Source organism: Ascidia mentula, chromosome 6 (genome assembly GCF_947561715.1).
Source record: "Ascidia mentula chromosome 6, kaAscMent1.1, whole genome shotgun sequence".
NCBI lineage: Eukaryota > Metazoa > Chordata > Ascidiacea > Phlebobranchia > Ascidiidae > Ascidia > Ascidia mentula.
In genome coordinates this window covers 14,646,133-14,664,952 of record NC_138571.1, presented here as the reverse complement: position 1 = coordinate 14,664,952, position 18,820 = coordinate 14,646,133, and the positions used below count along the sequence as shown (strand labels likewise).

General features: G+C 35.8%; 3 protein-coding genes across 3 annotated transcripts; 2 read left to right on the top strand and 1 right to left on the bottom strand.

Moving 5' to 3' along the window:
• The first annotated feature begins 55 nt into the window (after nt 1-55).
• LOC145905449 (26S proteasome non-ATPase regulatory subunit 11-like) lies at nt 56-4,643 on the top strand. Its single transcript, XM_082992654.1, has 11 exons — nt 56-208; nt 321-409; nt 557-694; nt 880-1,009; nt 1,403-1,471; nt 1,849-2,180; nt 2,425-2,487; nt 3,316-3,441; nt 3,734-3,769; nt 3,866-3,917; nt 3,996-4,643. The coding sequence occupies exons 1-11, from the start codon at nt 124-126 to the stop codon at nt 4,136-4,138; spliced, it is 1,263 nt and encodes a 420-aa protein (XP_082848780.1). The 5' UTR covers nt 56-123; the 3' UTR covers nt 4,139-4,643.
• A 329-nt stretch (nt 4,644-4,972) lies between these two features.
• LOC145906452 (neuroguidin-like) lies at nt 4,973-7,408 on the top strand. The gene is made up of 5 exons (XM_082993867.1): nt 4,973-5,240; nt 5,462-5,585; nt 5,752-5,887; nt 6,126-6,349; nt 6,927-7,408. The coding sequence occupies exons 1-5, from the start codon at nt 5,036-5,038 to the stop codon at nt 7,138-7,140; spliced, it is 903 nt and encodes a 300-aa protein (XP_082849993.1). The 5' UTR covers nt 4,973-5,035; the 3' UTR covers nt 7,141-7,408.
• A 105-nt stretch (nt 7,409-7,513) lies between these two features.
• LOC145905595 (uncharacterized) lies at nt 7,514-18,812 on the bottom strand. Its single transcript, XM_082992839.1, has 23 exons — nt 18,683-18,812; nt 17,839-18,021; nt 17,371-17,533; nt 16,888-17,068; nt 16,455-16,579; nt 15,848-16,028; nt 15,353-15,562; nt 14,723-14,837; nt 14,204-14,407; nt 13,958-14,069; nt 13,718-13,895; nt 13,178-13,429; nt 12,585-12,770; nt 12,235-12,358; nt 11,848-11,993; nt 11,285-11,415; nt 10,983-11,141; nt 10,516-10,651; nt 9,751-9,883; nt 9,219-9,417; nt 8,723-8,926; nt 8,332-8,519; nt 7,514-8,074 (listed from the first exon to the last, which is right to left on the bottom strand). Exons 1-23 carry the CDS (start codon nt 18,747-18,749, stop codon nt 7,989-7,991), a joined length of 3,663 nt encoding a protein of 1,220 aa, XP_082848965.1. The 5' UTR covers nt 18,750-18,812; the 3' UTR covers nt 7,514-7,988.
• Between the last annotated feature and the right edge of the window lie 8 nt (nt 18,813-18,820).

Here is an 18,820-nt window from a genome sequence, read left to right as displayed (position 1 = left end):
TTTTTATTGCTCGAATAATTGCTAAAATTGAGCTTTTTTGTTGCTTACATGCTTTTTGTTTTGCTTTCACTCCGAAGGAATCAATTTTACTTTATTGGATATAACTTTTTGCCATGAACTAAAATGGCTGCAGCAATGGAGTTTGATAGAGCACAGTCTTTAAGTTTGAGTGATCAGGCATCGGCCATTAATGCCTACAAAGACATTCGTAAGTCTTATTTAACAATGAATTAAAATGTTAAAATGAGCATTAAACTGTAATACAAAAAATGAGTATTATCAACTGTTCAATACTTACCAATGATTTTTTTTTGTGACAGTGAGAAGAGATGTCAAAAGTACGGATGAAGAAGGTCTGAAACTGAAGGAACAAAGTATTTTGGAACTTGGCACTCTGCTCCAACAAAAAGTAAGTTAATCATTTATGATTACTCTTACAAAATTAATAGATCACAAACTGTTTTTATGCCGATCAGGCAAGTTTTGACTACAAATTTCAGAAATTCTTAACATACTTGTGAAATTTTACGTATACAAAAACCCTTTTTTTCTTTAGGGCGATGCTGTTGAGTTGAGCAGCCTTGTCACTAGAGTTCGGCCATTTCTTAAATCAATCAGCAAAGCGAAAGCGGCCAAACTTATAAGAACACTTGTGGATCTTTTCCTTGATATGGAAAGTAGCTCTGGACTTGAGGTTAGCTACACCTTTTTCTTTAATTTGTTTAACTCATAAAAAAATAATTTGAATTTACTCAAAGCTTACTTTAAATCCTATTTGTTTGAACATTCCTCTTTTGGAATCCAAAATCATCAAAAATTTTTAGTATATAGTTACTCATTATGACATCAATTATAACAATTTAATTATGCCTTTAATAGGTACAGTTATGTCTCGAATGCATTGAATGGGCAAAGGAAGAAAAACGTACATTTCTGCGCCAAGCATTGGAAGCTAGATTAGTCGCACTGTATTATGACACTGGAAGATTTCAGGATGCTCTTAAATTAGGTATGGTGTTGTATTATTGTTACCAAAAAAACTGATGTGACTGCATTATGTTTAATGAAAACATGTTGGAATATTTGTTACATTTATTTACCTTAAAAGCTTGTAGGACCTGATCAAAACCAGTAGGGTGTATATGCCTATTTTAAAAAACATAAAGGCAATTTAAAGTAAATTTTTCCACACAATACATCCTTCGCTTTATTGCCAGGTACACATACTCCCACATAGCCCAATAGCCATCAGAAAACTCGTAAAAGAGGCCTAAAAGAGATGATTATGTAAACTATGGAACAATAACATCAGTTAAATTATTTGTGTTGTACTACCTCTGTAGACCACATTGTTTGAAAAAGTTACATTTGATTTGGCTCTGTAACTTCTTTTGTTTTGCAGGCTCTGCTTTATTGAGGGAACTAAAGAAGCTCGATGACAAACGGTTACTAGTGGAAGTACAGCTTACTGGTATGATAATTATTTAAACTGGTTTTATAATGGCCAACATTATATTTTTACTCTAAATCATACTTGTTTGATCTAAAGAAAGAAGTTTGTACAAAAGAAGTAAAATGGGGTGTAATCCAGTGCTTCTCAGCCGATGGGCTACTCTTTCAAATTAAAAGTGATATGGTCACATTTTTTGAATTATAAATTCATTCAAGGGTCTTTTGCATCCATATAATTCATAGTATCATTTTCCATTAGTGTTTGGTCTATTTTTATCATTAAAAAAATGGCACCTGAGTGTGCTACAGATAAAAATATTGTGCCTCAAGCAAGGCAAAAAGTTACAAATTTCCTGAAAAGTCAAGTTACCGAGTTTGTATCATATATTTTAACAGAGTCACAGACCTATCATGCATTGGGAAACCTCCAAAAAGCCAAAGCAGCATTAACATCCGCCAGAACCACAGCAAACTCAATGTATTGCCCGCCCAAAATGCAAGCTGCCCTCGACAGGCAATCTGGTATTCTAAATGCAGCTGAAGAAAAAGATTGGAAAACTGCATACTCCTATTTCTATGAGGCTTTCGAAGGTTACGACTCAATTGAGAGCAAAAAGGCAGTGACATCACTAAAATACATGCTGTTGTGCAAGATTATGCTTGGGACTCCAGACGATGTACAGTCCCTGCTCAGTGGAAAATTGGCATTAAAGTACACTGGAAGTGATGTAAGTGAATGTTTATCAGTTGCACAACTACATATATAATATATATAAATTATGTCAAGCTTGTTGTGAAAAAAGTACAAAAAGTTTAAAATCTTGCTGCTCTAATAACTTTTTGTAATGGTTGTCCATTTTAAATGACTGAAGTGGTTTCTCATGGTATTTTATACATTATTAGGGTTGCAAATAATTTTATTAATGCTGTACTTACCTATAATTTTAAATCAACAACCTATATTTGCAACAGATTGAAGCCATGAAACTTGTTGCCAAAGCAAGTCACAACAGATCAATCTCGGAACTGAAAGAGGTGAATAATTGGCCTTTCTCTGCAATAAAATATAAATGGGGAATGCCAACTTTTAATTTGAATTGATTTCGTGTTGTTTTATTGTTTAATGCTATTGCCTATGTTGCTAATGCCAGATTAGGGTTCCTCTATTTCCCGGATTTTTTACTTCCCGGGATTCGGGAAATAAAAAAAAAATTCCCGGGATCCCGACAAAAAAATTGACATTTTTTTTCGTGCGTAATTACATCATTTAAACGACAAAAATTTGTCTATTACACCCGCAAACATTTAATTTAGCAAGTTCCCGTCAAGTAATATCACATTCGCCAAGGTTAAGCTATAAAACGTAAAAAAATCAACAGAATTTTTGTACCGCTAGGTTGCGCCCTAAAAAATTTTTCCGTTGTCCTTACAAATGCGTACCAACGTCGTTTATAGTGTAAGTTTCCGCCATAAAACTGATTGAAAAACACAAAACAGGGTCATCATTTTGATTCATAAGATCCAAAAAAGCAAAAAAGGAAAATTTATTCACTTCTTAATCAATTTTGCTTTGTTGCCATATTCCCGGGAAGTGAAATCAAAATTTCCCGTCGAAACATTCCCGGGAAGGAACCCTATGCCAGATGTTTATATTTAAGTTATTGAACTGACTTTAAGTTAAATCATGATCGCTTAAAATATGAACACAGTAACAGTGTTGTAATTCATTTTTATGCATATTAGCGTCGTGCTGGAGATCGTTGAACCAGTTTGGTAACTTATTTTCTATTTTAATGTTCCGAGTATGTAAGACCGGTATTTTGACGCTGTATCCTGTTGGTTTTTATGCCCATATGTTTTTAGGTGCTTAGAAACTTTGAAAGCGAATTAAAATCTGATTTAATTATTGATGCTCATCTGGATAAACTCTACGACAACCTTCTGGAACAAAACTTGCTCAGAGTAATCGAGCCATTCTCAAAAGTTCAGGTATTGTAAATACAGTTTTTAGAACATACTATTTTATTGCTAACAGGCAGCAATGGACATGGTTTCGGTGTAAGTAAACCGCAGTTTAATTTGACGGAAAGAACAACAGTTGCACCAATGTTTCAATAATACAGATGTAGATATAGCTTACCTTAGGTTCATACGCTGTTTCATACCATAATCTTACAGTATTATGTGGTGGTATGCAAGTTACGTAAGCATTGTTGGGAATATGCATGATTTCTCCTTACTCACTGGGCAGAAAATAAAACTATACATTTTGTGTTTCTAGGTTGAACACATAGCAAAACTGATCAACTTGCCATTGGTGAGTGACACTAAAAAGTGATATTGACGTTAAAATTACACGTTGCTTTGCAACTTTAGCATCTGTGCACCTCTACAATTTTTTCTAACGTTTCAGGGCACTGTGGAAAAGAAGTTGTCACAAATGATTCTCGACAAAAAGTTTCATGGTGAGTGTTTAATCGGTTGAGTTCTTTTTCATGGTTCTGGAGAAAATTGATCATTTCACAAACTGAATTGTTCTCCAGGTATCCTGTCACAAGGTGAAGGTGTGCTAATATTGTTTGACGAGCCGGTCGTGGACAAAACCTATGGAACTGCCCTGGAAGTCATCTCGAGTATCTCCCTCGTTGTGGACAGTCTTTATCAAAAAGCAAAACAGCTGACATAACTCCCCTCACTACTCTCAATGTGTTCAATAAGATTGCTGCAAATAACCTGTGCATTCGACATTTGTGTGTTACAGTTTGTGGTGACACGTCATCCTGTGTTGCCTTTTACTGGAAATTGTCAGGATTTTTCTGCTTTGTCGCGTGTGTATACTGCGTAGTGGGACCTGGACTTTCTAATATTCCTTTAAAAGCTCCTATACAAACTGTTGTTACACCCCTTGTGTGCGTTTTTTGGGTCACCCCAGGGGCCTGCTATGGCCCCGGTAAACGATCAGTATCGGAGAAGTAGTTTTATTTATACATCCGGCAAACCGCATTTTGATTTGTGACGTCATTCATCTTTGTGTGCATGACGTCATACCCATCAGTGACGTAGCAGTTCGTTGATAGCTGTACATTGCACGTCTGCTTTGCGTTTCCGTCCCCGCCGTTGACTTACCGTGTCGGGATTGGCGCGCTCGTTATTCGTGGGATTGTTGCGTCACAATAAACTTCCGGTTTGCAATGTTCTATCGCTTGTCGGTGTTTCGCTCTTGCGTTATTGCTGAGATGAAAAGTTTTTTACAAGGGTTGGTTATTGCAAAACCAAGCGTGCACAATACAGGTATTACCTTTCAGATATATACCTACTACAAAGACCTGGAAAGCTGTTTACTTGATCAAAATTAGTTAAATTTATTAAGATTTTTTGGAATAAGGTTAAGAAAGGTAAGTTTTTGTCTAATTGATATTATGATCCAGGTTTTGTCTTTGAAAATTAGAACCTTTTTCAAAAAAATTACGGTTCAATGATTTTGACTTGAGGGGTGGTTTCCCTGATCTAAACACGTGCAGAAAATAGAAACAATGTATTTTGATTAAAATTACAAATCAAAAGAGTGACGTTAAACAATAAAATGCCAGAGGCTGCGATTGACGATGTGGTAGCTGAAGATTTACCGACGTCCATCGCAATTCTCACTGACCTTAAAGAGCAAGCTGACACTTTGAACAATCTTGCTGAAAAATTGTTGTCACATGTGAAAGACGGAGATTTTACTACAGGCAGTGGCGTTTCACTGTTGGATGTGAAAAACAACTATCTTTTGAGTTACATTACAGGTAACATATTGTTAATTACATGCAAAACTCTATCCTCTGATCAAATAATTTTACTGAAAAAATAAAATCATTCGTATTTCACATAAAAACGACTATGCTGATAAATTATAAAAAAGAACATATCCAAAATGTCAAGGGCACCAATAAAATGACAAAAGCTTAAGCAAGTTAATTAGTTATTTTTTTGTGTAAATATTATTTTCAATCATTTACTGCTTCAGATATTGTGTCATGTGTGAATAACAAGGTCTGTGGTGAAACCCTTGTGGAAAATTCGTCCCTGGACAGAATTGTTGAATGTCGGACAACTTTAGAAAAAGTTCGTCCCCTGGAACAAAAACTGAGGTAAAAAACAATTATGTTTGTGTGTTTTTATCAAGTACTAGCTGTAGGATTTCATAAAATCGTCATTCCATTTGTTCCCCAACCTGTGAATGAATATGTTTAGACCTAAACATTACACAAATGACACTTTTGTTGTTCAATTGTTCAAGTTTGTTATTGTTTTCAGATATCAAATTGACAAAATAATCCAAGGTTCTTCGAGTGGAAATTTGCACAAAGATGATCCACTACAGTTTAAACCCAACTTAAATGACTTCGATTCAGCCGATGGCAGCGAAGACGACAGTGACACACAAGAACAGGTGTGCATTAAAATAAAAAAGTCCTGGGCTGTCAATTGTATTTTTTACACAAAACAAAGACAAAAAATTTGTAATAAAATTACTTCGCATTAAAATTTGTGCACAAAATGTGGTGTTTTTTTTATTTAAATACAAAATTTGTTTGTGAAGTTTTACGTTAGGCAAAGCATTTACATGTATCATATGTACTTTGACCATCCCGTGTAAAAATGCAACAATTGTAAATCTTTACCTTTAGGAAAAGTCTGGAAAATATGTCCCACCCCACATTGCCTCCGCGATGTACGACAAAGAGGAAAGTGGAGCAAGAGGGGAAAAAGCGACCGAGAGATCGAAACAGAGAGCACTCAATTCCTCTCTTATATCGGAACTTGTACAAGAATCAGGGGAAACTCCAATGGAACTCTCGCATCACTCACAATTGAAGAGTCGGGTTATGAAAGAACGGGATGAACGAAATAGGTAAATAAAATTTATCCATCTATGTTTTTCTTCCACTTGCCTTGTAGTCCACTATGTCAGAAACTTTAGTTTCAGTCTGAAATCTGTCAGTCTTGGTAAATTAGACAAATATTTTGGGCCACTTGCAACAGAATGGGAAATGAATCAATTCCCAGAATCATTTTACAAGCTTATCTGATAGTGTTTTCATACTCGTTCTGAAGCACAATGCTGCTAAATCTAATGTTAATTTGGGTTGAATGCCCAAGGTTTGAATCATTGGCTCTAAATGGATCTGCTTTGCTTGAGTTGTACAACTTTTGTGTTTTTGGTTATGATTCTTTAACAAACTTTGGTCTAATGTTGAGGTTCAGAATGTACGAAACCACAGGACTTAAATGGAAACATCATGTCTTTCAATAAAATATGTGGTCCTGGATTTCACTACATTTTTTACCTCATAAAAAATTTAAAACTCCCGGATAATTTACCATTTTGGAATGTATTGAATACTGTTGCTGCTTTAGCTACACCATGTGATTGCAGAATACATGTTCAGTCTTCTATGAAATAAAGGAAAGGCATATTTTTAACCTAGGTTTGAGGAGGAATATATGACTCGTGTGATCGTATCCAAGAAGCAGAGGTCACAAGAGAAGAGGAACCTCCAGCGCTCTGAGTTGGACACTATTTCCAAGTTTGGAAATATTGGAGCTCTTGAAGATCTGCATGAAGCCGCGCCAAAGAACAAAGCAAAGGGAAAAGGAAAAATGAACAAGCGTTTGAAGCATAAAAGAAGGAAATTTAAATGAATGCGTTGTCAAGTTTTTTTTCCATATGGTTTGTTGTGTAGATTTAATAGAATGGTTTTGGGGGATTCAGTTGAAACCATGATCATTTGTGTATTAGGAAAAGTTGCACCAAGTGTAAGGGGTGTGCAGAACATATAAAATGGGTTTACTTTCAGTAAAAATACTAACAATTCATGAACTTTGCCTTTTTATATGTTTCAAGTAATTTTTGTGGAGGTGCATTTAAAATTGGTTTCTTTCCAGTAAATAAAAACAGTTTTCAACTTGACTTGTGTTCATTTATATTTCTAAACAATAATTTGCTGAATAACGATGGTGCAATTATTTGTTGACATGGTAACTGCAAAAATGCTTCACAAATAATTACCCAGTTTTGCCCATACTTTTATTTTGAATGCTGAAACAACAGATTTAAGTTGCCATTTTACTCATAAACAACATCTTACTCAAGACTCGTATCATTCATACCCAATTAATCATGTTACACTTTGCTCTGACATTTTTTACATCCAGAGTATATGTTAGGGCAAGACATATTTGACGACACAAACAGAGCAATAAAAAATGCAATAGGTAAGCAACTACTCATAGTACATAAAAAAAAGCAACAGAATACAAATAGTGTGACATGATTTTGACATCAAGAACAGTTCATTTTTGTGCTACGTACCATAAACGATCGCACCTTTTTCAAAATTAAAACAAAATGTTTCGTGACCACCACAGTTACATAAAACTAGTAAAAAGCAAAAAAATAAAGGCACTTGTTCCCGCAAGGCGGAATTACAAACAAATGATTTGACAACTTAGTTTTGAGGCAATTAGTGGGTCGTGGATCGCTTTAAAAACTATCTTTCTTCACCGTCTGTGGCAACAGAATTGGCAACTTCCATATTTCTTGTGAAAACGGGCAAAGGCTCTATATGGGCTGTATCTGTAAAATTAAAAACCAAATTAAAGTGTTAAGCAGTCATTGCAACAATTTCATATTTTGGGTGTTTATTGAGCACAGTAGAATTCAGCATCAACTTAAAATGGTAAATTTTGCATTGCATGGCCCAGATAAAGTTTTTCATTGTAAAATTTACCCACCATTTTGGAGGTCTGGCTTAAATTTTTTATATATATTTTTCACTATAGAGCTTGCTTAAAAACTGCACTTTAGACAACTAGTTAAAAACACTGACGTACTTTCCGGAAACGGGTGACATCGTCTTGACACTTCCTGAGCCACATTATCTCTCCCAATACATCGTAACGCTAAACATATCGATGACACAACATCTTCCTTCACAGCATTTTCCAGCCTCCATGCTTTTAACATGTGCATTCCAGCATCGACCAGGTTTTCGAGGTTGAGGGTGAAGGCTTCTGTGACCCTGTAAAAGGTTTTAATAGTGTTGAAAATACAGAGAAGTAGCTTTCTATAAAAATCAGCTCTTTTATCCGTAACAAATTGTTTTGTACGAAGGTTGGCAGTGGTTTGGGGCCTATTTTTTTTCGTCGTGTACAAAAAAGCTAACTTTTGCGTTAAAAATCTTACTCATCAAAATAACAGGCCAACATTAGAGTATTTACTTACTTCTCATCATTTATTCCAAGCTGGAATGCCAGTTCTTTGACCTCCGGCTCATCCAGTGCCTTGCAGATTCTCTGCATCACCTCGTCACTAAGAAACGACTTCTCGGAGGCACGGGCAGCCTTCTCCGCAGGGTTCAAACTCTTTTGTACAACTTTCTTGGATTTACCTTTTCTCGGCAACTCCACAGGGAGAGAGGTGAGAAGTCTAAAAAACAGCTTGTATTAATAATACAGAATCTAATTCACTGTGTTATACCAGAAAGCATTTTATTTGTTGGGAATCTATTGTTACAAATAATACGAACTAACACATTTTATGATTTTTTTCAATGTAATTTTTTTTTGAATTTGCAGCAGATGTATTATATTTGATTTTGGATGATTCACCTATTCTTGAACAACAATGTTTAACAATTGGCAGGTGGCTACCATTTTTCAATTAAGGTAAACTATTGTAGAGTTTAATCCAAAATGCATATGAAAAGTATTTGACCAACTTTTTGTCATTAGACTGGTTGCTATGCGATGCTGAAGTGCTTGGTTCTGTAGCCAGGGAGTTCTCCATCACAAAAACGCTGCTTTCGCTGTTAAGAGGTGATCGTAGACGGGTTGCTGACGGATTTCTATGTCGCTTATCGATTGAAATGTCTATACTGCCAGTGTATTTCGATGCTGAACTATGATGGTTTGATACACCTGAAAAGGCCCAAAAATGTGTCAAAATTTGTTTCAGTCGTCTTAATTGCGCATCAAAGTCCTATGGCCAATATGTCCAATGCTTTCAGCCATACATAGCCAACTATATCCCTGGCTATTAAGCATTTCCATCTTGATCATACCACTATAAACTTGTTGGATTAAGTTTATCTTAAGTAAATGTTGAGTTTATCTGATGTTGACTTACCGGTACACACAGTATACCACATCGAACAGAAAAAGTTTTTTTTAACATCTCTATTTTTTAGGTAAAATACAGTGAAACGGTCAACCAGCATAGAATGAGGAAATGCGCAAAATAAATTAGTTTACCTTTAATAAAGAAATGATCGTTAAAAGGTTGTAAAGCAGCATGGAAGATCAGTCTTCGACAAGTTTCCTTCTTCTGATTCAGTCTCAAGCCGCCGGCAGCTGATATAACAATACAATCCCTCTCCTGTAACTCCTGCATAAATAAAATATCAAAGTTTCACTCACTAAAAACATGCAAGATCACATATCTGAATTTTTCGAATTTATGTACCATGTATGGCAGCGGTGGGATTCAAATTTTTTTGTCAGCCAGTTTTATCACAAAATACATATTTTTCAGGCGGTTCTCTTACAAAAATCCATTAACAGTAACCAGCAATGCTAAAAAATTTTGTAAGACGGTTCTACAGAACCGGTGCAAACAGGCTGAATCCTACCACTGCCAATGGGTATGTAGATGTTCACAATTGTGCATAGATCACTAGTTGCTGTGGGTCACTTTTGTATACATGGCAAAGCTACTGTGAAGTGCCTGATCCTCAATGGCAGAGCATTTTGGTTTACTGATGTTGGTCCAAAAACAGAATTTCCCAAATTATAGGTCATGCACTTATTTGGCGCCGCCAAATGTAATTTTGGGGTTCGCAAAACAAATTGGCTTTTGTGGGGTCAATGCACTATTTCAATCATTTAGCTGTTTACTTGAGTTGTAAAGAAAATGATTTTTTTAATGAAATTGCAAAGAAATGTTTCTTTTGGAAAGCCCTGTTCTTAACTGCTCCATGGGATTGATATTAATGTGAATTTTAAAAGACAAAGACTTGCCTGAGCCAGGCTTGGCTGAGGACCCTTATAGCTTCCATTTCTTCTGTACTTGCTGCAAACTTGGTTGGCGTCAGCTATTGGGACAACGTCAAACAACATGTCACACGCTCTGTTGGCTTTCTGGTTTATCAAGAAGCTGAACATCAAAAAAACAATTTACTTTTCGATTTTTTTTAAAGGAGAGATGTTGAAATGCTATTTACTCTGACATGGTGTTGATTAATAATTATGTCGTGAATAACTATCTTGGCATGTAACACACTTAAGAACAAACTATGAAGTGAACTGAAATCACCAAAATGTCCGATCTAATTCTTCTTTTAAAAAGTTAAATTGAAAGCAATTTGTGGTGAATTGAATCTTGTCCGTTACTGAGTCTCTGTCGGCCATAGAGACTACACAGGCAATTCAAAGAAATCAAACTCTCATTTCACAAATTAAAGGAGAACAAAAAAAAAAACAATTACCAAACATTGGATGTGTCGCGCATTGTGGCAATGTGCTTGGGGAGTGCCACCAAGTGGTTGGATAAGGTCGATGTATAAGAGCGGACAGCAACCACAATGAACGATAATCGGACGGGGACATCAGTCATTATTCGGAATGCAACAGTGTGCAGTGGTTCGCTATAAAAAAATCACTTTAAAAACTGACAAACAAAAAAGCATTGACAAAAACAAATTATCTTATTGTAAATAAATTAACTGCACCTAAAAAAATTCTAGTATTGGTAAAACTGCTGAATACAAAAATATTTAAAACCACGTACTTGGTGGTTTGCCCAAGTAGCTTTTTGCCCTTCTGTGTGATGGTAAGTTGTTGGCAATCAGTTTCTGTCACATCTCTCCAGCTTACGCTGTCAGAACAAAATGCAACCTCTTGTTCCCACTTCTCACTTTTCTAAATAAAAAAATAAGTTCTTGCAGTTTGGAATTGTAAAAAACAGTTTTTAATGTACTCGATACATGTAAGTATCATATTCACATGGAGTTAGTTTTCAGCATTAAACCATGAATAAATTATTCTGTTCAGGTTGTACTAAGGCTACGGTTGACTATTGCAAACACACACAATTATTGTACATTATCAAACTAGGCTGCGAGAATGTGGCAACCAACTCATGATAACATACATCTACTTTGAAGATTACTTTTGCACAATAATCAAATAGTTCAAGATATTATGTACATCTCTTTAAACTTTGCATCAGCTAGGGCCAAAAATAATTAGTCCGTGCGGTACCTACTCCCCCAAATAGTACAACAAAACTTGCTGCCATTCCCTTGAACAGACTAAACATTTTCACTTTTCGAATATTTTGGCTTCACTAACCATTAAAACACGATGTGTAACATCAGCTTGGTTTGTCCTGAGTACAGTCGTACATGGTAGGTGTAGGGAGATGATGAGACGATCGGGTGAGTCGTTCTTCACATTCAAACGAATTTCTCGACTGGAACCGACTACATAAGAGAAATCTGCCAAGGAACAAAGGGAGTATATTTATTTAAAGCAACACAACATCAGAAAAAAGTAATTTTCTGATAAAAGGAGTAACAATGATTTGGAACAACAACTTACATGGCAAATTTACTGACAAAGTTAATTTTGAAATCTAATTTTAAACAAAAACTACAAAAAATTTGACGATTAGATGAAATAATTTTCGACATTTACAAATTCGAGGAAACCATGTTAATAGACTCATAGTTGAGATACCTTTTCTGTTGAGGCTTTCAATTGCAGTTGGTGATATTTTAAGAGCCTCTAACTCAACAGAGGCTTCTTCCCCTTGGTTTAAATTGACAGATGTAAAGATTGCTGGTTCAATGGAGGAAAAAAGCTGCAGGCAAAACAAAATTATGTTGGCACAGAGATATTTCTAGAGACCTTGAAAAAACGACAAAACAGCCACAGAGGCAAAAGTAAATTTTATGTAGTGGCACCAAATGTCAGCAAAACATTTGCACAAACTATTTATCAACAGACTCTAAAAGTACAGAGACCACATATTAATGATTGTTGTTTCAAAACCCAAGCGCAGGCAACAAAAAACACAGCATGTTTACCTTATCAGAAGTGGAAGACACAGTTTTTGCGTCTTGCTTCGGCGAAATCATTGCAACAAGCATCCCGAGCTCGTAAGTTTCAACTGTTAGAAAGTTGATTGAACTTTCCGTGGTGTTTCCAACCTCAACGTTGTCGTCGAGTTGCATCGTTTCCAGTTTACATTCCAACTCTTCCCACTCAATTCCCTGTAACACGAAACAAGATTTTAACGCTTGTCGCACAAAGCTGGATAATCAGGAGCATTGATCTAAATGGATTAAGCAAAAAAAAGTTAAATGCAATGCTAGAACGATAGCTGAAAAATATTCAACTACACGTTTAAAATAGTAAGATAATAATGATGCTGGCTTTCCATAGCTGTTTGTAATGAAAATTTCACAAAGAAAATTAAAACATCATTAAAAGTATTACAGTTCTGAAACTAAAATAATTAATTCATTCCATATTGTGTAGATGTAGACCACAGTAGCAAAGATATTTAATCAAAAAATCCTGATATAACTATGTATATTAAGCACATGGTATCAGACATTACAAACATTTTGCCATCATCAAAGTGCACCAGGTGTAATTAAAAATGCTCAGCACTCACCCCATCATCGAAGCTTGCAAACACTTTAAATTCCTGCTCGACCTCATCGAACTTGGCCATTGCCGCCGGTCGCAACGCAAACTTCACAGTAATGGCATTCCGGAAATGGGGAATTTCCCTTTCGGGTTTCTCCCCGACACCAGCTTTGGCATGGTGACGGGAGGGTGCGGTGTGGGTGTAGAAGTTGATCATGTTGCTGCACAGGTAGTGACCCGAGGGGAGGGGAAGCACTTGGGGGTTGTAGTTGTGGCCCTGGATGTATGGGTTTGTGGAATTAAACTAATGCTAATGTCCGACATGTAAAATATTTGACACAAGATTTTGGACAACTGTGCATTGTGCTATTAAGTAAATATCAACTCTTGTGTACCATTTGTGGTCTTCAAGGCTGCTGCGAGCTTTTCTTTTTAACCACTCTGGTCATTTTTATAACAGAAATACCATGCACATTATCAGTATTTTAGTTAAAAAAACACATTAAAATATAACTGAAAACAAACAAAAAACAAATTTGGCTAAAATGTGCCTGAATCAACGTACCTCAACATAAAGAAGAAAGTTGGAGTGTACAGAAGATGGTGGGATGTGGAGAATGCATCCAAGATCAGTGGTTATCGTCTGCTTGGCGGAGGTGATGTTATGACACATTATGTGTGGATTGCTCAGTGGAAAATTTGTGGCGAAGGATAAGAGTTTTGTAGGAGCTGTACCGAGAGACCTAACAAGGATTGCGTTTTTCAGTGAAGTTTTACAATTTTTAAATGGAATGGGTGTACATACTTTACAACACTGTCATCACATTCCGTGCCGTTGTTAGTTGAATCTCTGCGACTCCAAACGAAGTTATGTCTTAGCACCGGCAATCCAGGAGGAATAGAGTTTGGAATATTATCTTTAAAAATTAATATAATCTTTTCACATGGGATAAAAGCTGTCCAATTTAACATAAAAACTCCGAGATGCTGCTACCAAGTTACAAGTTTAACGTATTTCAATAAACTATTCATAATTAAGCAAAAAACCCACCAGTAAAACCAACACCCATGGCCTGGGGATTGTCCCTTGGGGGCACCGGTGGGGGCCCGTTGGGGGACACAACTGGGACATCTAGGGTCTGGTGAGTCGTTGGACGTGTGTAGAAGTTCATTCGTCTCATGGTCTCGCCTGGCGATGACGTTTGGTTTGGCTCACGACGACATGACAGCGTCGACAAATTAAATCCAGTACCATCTAAAAATCATTTACATCTTGAAAAAAGTGTTTAATATTAGTTTAATTTTGCGCAAATTATATAAATCATACATTGTAAAGTTATAAAACAGCATTACTTGACATCAAACAGGGAGGTAAAATAGATTCAAGTGAAAAAAAAATTGCTGTGAGTTGCTCAATGAAAATGATGGTATAATGTAGTAAATTGGCTTTATGCAAAAAATATAAATATTTTAAAAATAGTAACTGGGCACCTTTGAACTATACTTAATTATTTGTAAAAGCTTGCAAATGCCTCACAGCAAATGATCTTTCACTTAAATTAAAATTCACCTGTCTCCGAAAGCAGGTTGGTAATGTTGTCATTTGTGGACAGTGAAAGTGCAGATTTTCCTTTTGAATCTAAAAGTGAGGAATCGGCTCCGTTTTGTAACAGCAGAAGAACAATCTGACAAAATAATGACTTTAAAATGGGTCTTAAGTTAAAGAAAATAATGGTTTGAATGGAGAATGTGATCCTTTTAAAACATTACTGTGATGCTGAGTATAAAGAGACTGGCCTATATTGCTATTAACACTCTCATGTTTAAAAGAAGACGTTTCGGCAAAAACTTATGCCATCATCAGTTTGAATAACGCGATTGGTGTAGCTCCATGATTATAAGGAACTGAGCAGATAGACGTCACAGATAAGGCTGAGTGGTGACGCTGTGATGGCTTTACAATAGGATTCAAGTTCATGAAACCATTGGAACAAATGAAGTTAAGAAAAGCTATTGTTCTGGATGCTTACTCTTAATGCTGATCGACTGATGTACAAAATAAATTTAGTGAACTTATGAAATTATACTTATCTTTTTATCTTAAAACTATTTGCTAGAATGTAATGCAGCGATTTACCAATCACACGGCAACCACACACTGAAAAAAAAATTTTCCCATGACGAAAACAAATATAATTACATCTTCGTTTCCACATTCTACGGCGTTGTGTAAAGGTGTTCGCCTGTTCTTGTTACACTGTGTATCAATGTTAGCACCGGCACATAGGAGGACTTCAACCAATGCGGCGTCTTCCTCTTCGTCTATGTTCCCAAACAGACAGGCAACATGGAGAGATGTGATGCCGCATTGGTCAGCGGCGTTTACATCTGCACCGTTGTCCAGAAGCAACTGGTGAAAAAAAGGTATAATTATTGACAATGTAACACACTGCAATTGGTCAATATTCCAAAATATACAGAAACACAAAACTATACCGAAATTGCTACTTTCAGGTAAGCAGGGATACATTAGGTTTGAAAAAAAGTTTTTGTGACATTTATTTTTTAGATTATTTTTTTAAATGCGTTTCTTAAGTCTTGCATACTGGCAACAAAAAAAGGTAAGAAACGAAATGTTTTTTTTGGCTGGCAAACACTAAACTAAACTCAAACAAGCAAAAAAATAGGAGCAAACCTTAGTTATGGTGACATTCTTTTTCCACACAGCAGTACGTAGAGGATATTTATCAGTTGAGGAAAGTATATTGGGGTCAGCACCGTTTTCAAGTAATATTGATACAAGTTCACTGAATTCCTTGTCAGTTGCCTTGCAAAGTGGAGTGTGGCCATTGGTGTCTTGCCAATTCACATCGCATCTGCCGTATAATGAATATTAGGTTTTGGTTTCATACAATTGTCTTAAAATAGCAAGTCATAATGTGGACTGATGTAGCCAAGAGGCAAAGGTTGCTTGCACCTCCCAATATCTAAGTTTTTTTCCAAATGTCCAATAAGAGGCTAATTTGTAATATATGTATATGTGTTAATTTACCACTTAACCATGTAACCACTATCAAAATGTTTGACCGGCTACACAACACACTTATTGCTAACTTGCAATTTTGGGTTGGTGCCCTACTATCCTAAATCCTGAACTACCCCAAAATGTTTTCACAAAAAGTACAAAAAAAAAGGAGGAAAAAATGGATAAAAACTACTTGAGTTTTAAGCACCACTGATTTTAAAATGACTGGTTCTAACACGACCAATACTTTTAGCACCAAGCTGTTATTGTGACATACTGATGACGAAGTAACGCTCTCGTAGCCGATATTTCCTCATTCTCAACACTGACGTGAAGTGCAGATTTTCCGTTGATATCAGACATATTCTTGCTTGCACCAGCTTGTAGAAGAATATCAATGCCCTTTAACAAATGATTAAAAAATACTTTCGAAAAAGTGATACCTTTGTATGATATTGAATATGTACCTAAAAAAATTATTTGCCCATAAATAGTTAAGAACATGACCTTGTTTTATTGGTGACTATTACAAAACCCATCTGACCCCAAAGTATTTGTTTTTTTAAAAAAAACATTAACCTCCTTCAGTGCAAGCACAAGATTTTGCAAAACAAGAACAAAGTAAAACTAAGTTTAAAAAAATAACACCTAAAGAATATGCCTCAAAATTTTTCCAACAATATTCACTACAATGTATAAAATTGAAAAACCTGTGAATTTCCCAACTGGGCGAGGTAATGGAGTGGTGTTTTTTGCTCTTCATCTTGTAGGTCGGCATTAGCTCCATGGTTAAGGAGGGACATAGCCATGCTTGTATTGCCAGGAATGGCACAGGCTGAATGGAGTGGAGTTCGATTCAGTTTGCCTCTGATGTTTATTGATGCTCCCGATCTGTTTCGGGTCACAAAAAATGGTTTATACACAAGAATAAAGATGCATTCTTATTGCACATGGAAAACTTTTGCGACAATAAAACTGCCTTGTCAGATAAAGTATTCAACAAAAATTCAGCATTAATTCATACAGATTTCAAATTGTACAATAGAGGTTCTTTAGCTTTATAAAAATCTACTATTTGGGCAAAATGAGTTGGAAACCCAAGATTTACACATTCAAGCAAAGCAATAAATGGCTTTAATATGTCTTAATTTAGAATTTACCCAAAGAAAACTCCAAGCTCTAAATATTTCTACCTGAGCAAGAGCTCTGACATGTTGACAAGACCGTAAGTTGCCGCTACATGGAGCGAAGATTCCCCTTGTGCATTTGGAGCGCAAGGGTCTGCATTATGTCTTATAAGCGCTTCAGCAATCTCCTCGAAGTTTGAAGCGACGGCCGAATGTAACGGAGTGAAACCTGCAATTTTGCACTTAATTACTCGTCCATTAAAGTTGAAATTCTGCATGGAGAGTGATTTTCCAATTTGTTCAAAGTCCAATAGGTGGCTATATGTCGCTCAATAAATGACCACTTAAAAACATGTAATTTTACTGTAGCATAACAACATATATCATTGAAACAAACAATAATACAACATTACGCTTTGATTGCCAAGGTCAAAAAGTAAATAGTATACACATAAATGAATGGATAGTTTTGTGCTAGCCAGATACAGTATGGAGATTTGTTATTATCGACAGAAAGACAAAATACAGACCTACCATTTCTATTAAAGTTTGAAATTTTTGCATCATATTGCAGAAGCATTTCAACTACAGACAGACAATTGTTTTCAATGGCTGTAAATAAGGGTGGGTCGAGTTTTCGACTGTGAACGAAGAGTTTGTTGTTTGGATTTACCGCTCTGCACATAAGCAATTCCCTTGTTAGCTCTGCATTGCCATCTGCAAAGAAATTAATGCATAAAGCTAATGTGCTGGCTTTCTCACATGTACAGTTATGACAAAGATATACACATTCGTAAGGAGTGATACTGAACCCCTGGGTTATTGCCTGCGTTGCAAAAATCAATACATCGTTGACATATTTTGAAGTTATGTGGCTGCAAATAATAATTTCACATGATAAAATTTTTAAACACAAAATGGATCATTTCTTAAATTCATACAGTCTTACCGGCAATAAAAAGTAAAAATATTGTGTAAAACTGTGTATGAATATTGATTCCTTCCAATGCCACATGTGTTCAGGCCGACATTTTAAACACACCTTATGTACACAAGCATAGGGTGATTTTGTCAATGGGAAGTATGTGCCTTGTGTACACAACGTGATCACACATGTTAAACAACCGGAAACAGATAAAGATCATGACTACATTAGTAAGGATGTTGTTATCACACACATCTGTTCAAGTTCTAATACCAACACCTCAAACTTTGTGGTCTCAATTATGTTACCATGCATAATGCATAAACAAAACTGTATATTTAACAAATATATATGGTGAATATAAAACTAAAAATAAATTTTAAAAGCAGAAATTTGAAACAAGAATAGTTCCATATTTATAAAGAACCACATATATACAGATAGTATACATACCTGAAATTGCATTGTGCAGTTGCACACACAAATCCTTTTCCAGACTTTTTGTCTGAGAACCACCCATTTTTACAGTGGTGTTTACCAGCAGGTAACGCAGCAGAAAAACAGTTTTGCTACATGATGCTGTTGACCTGT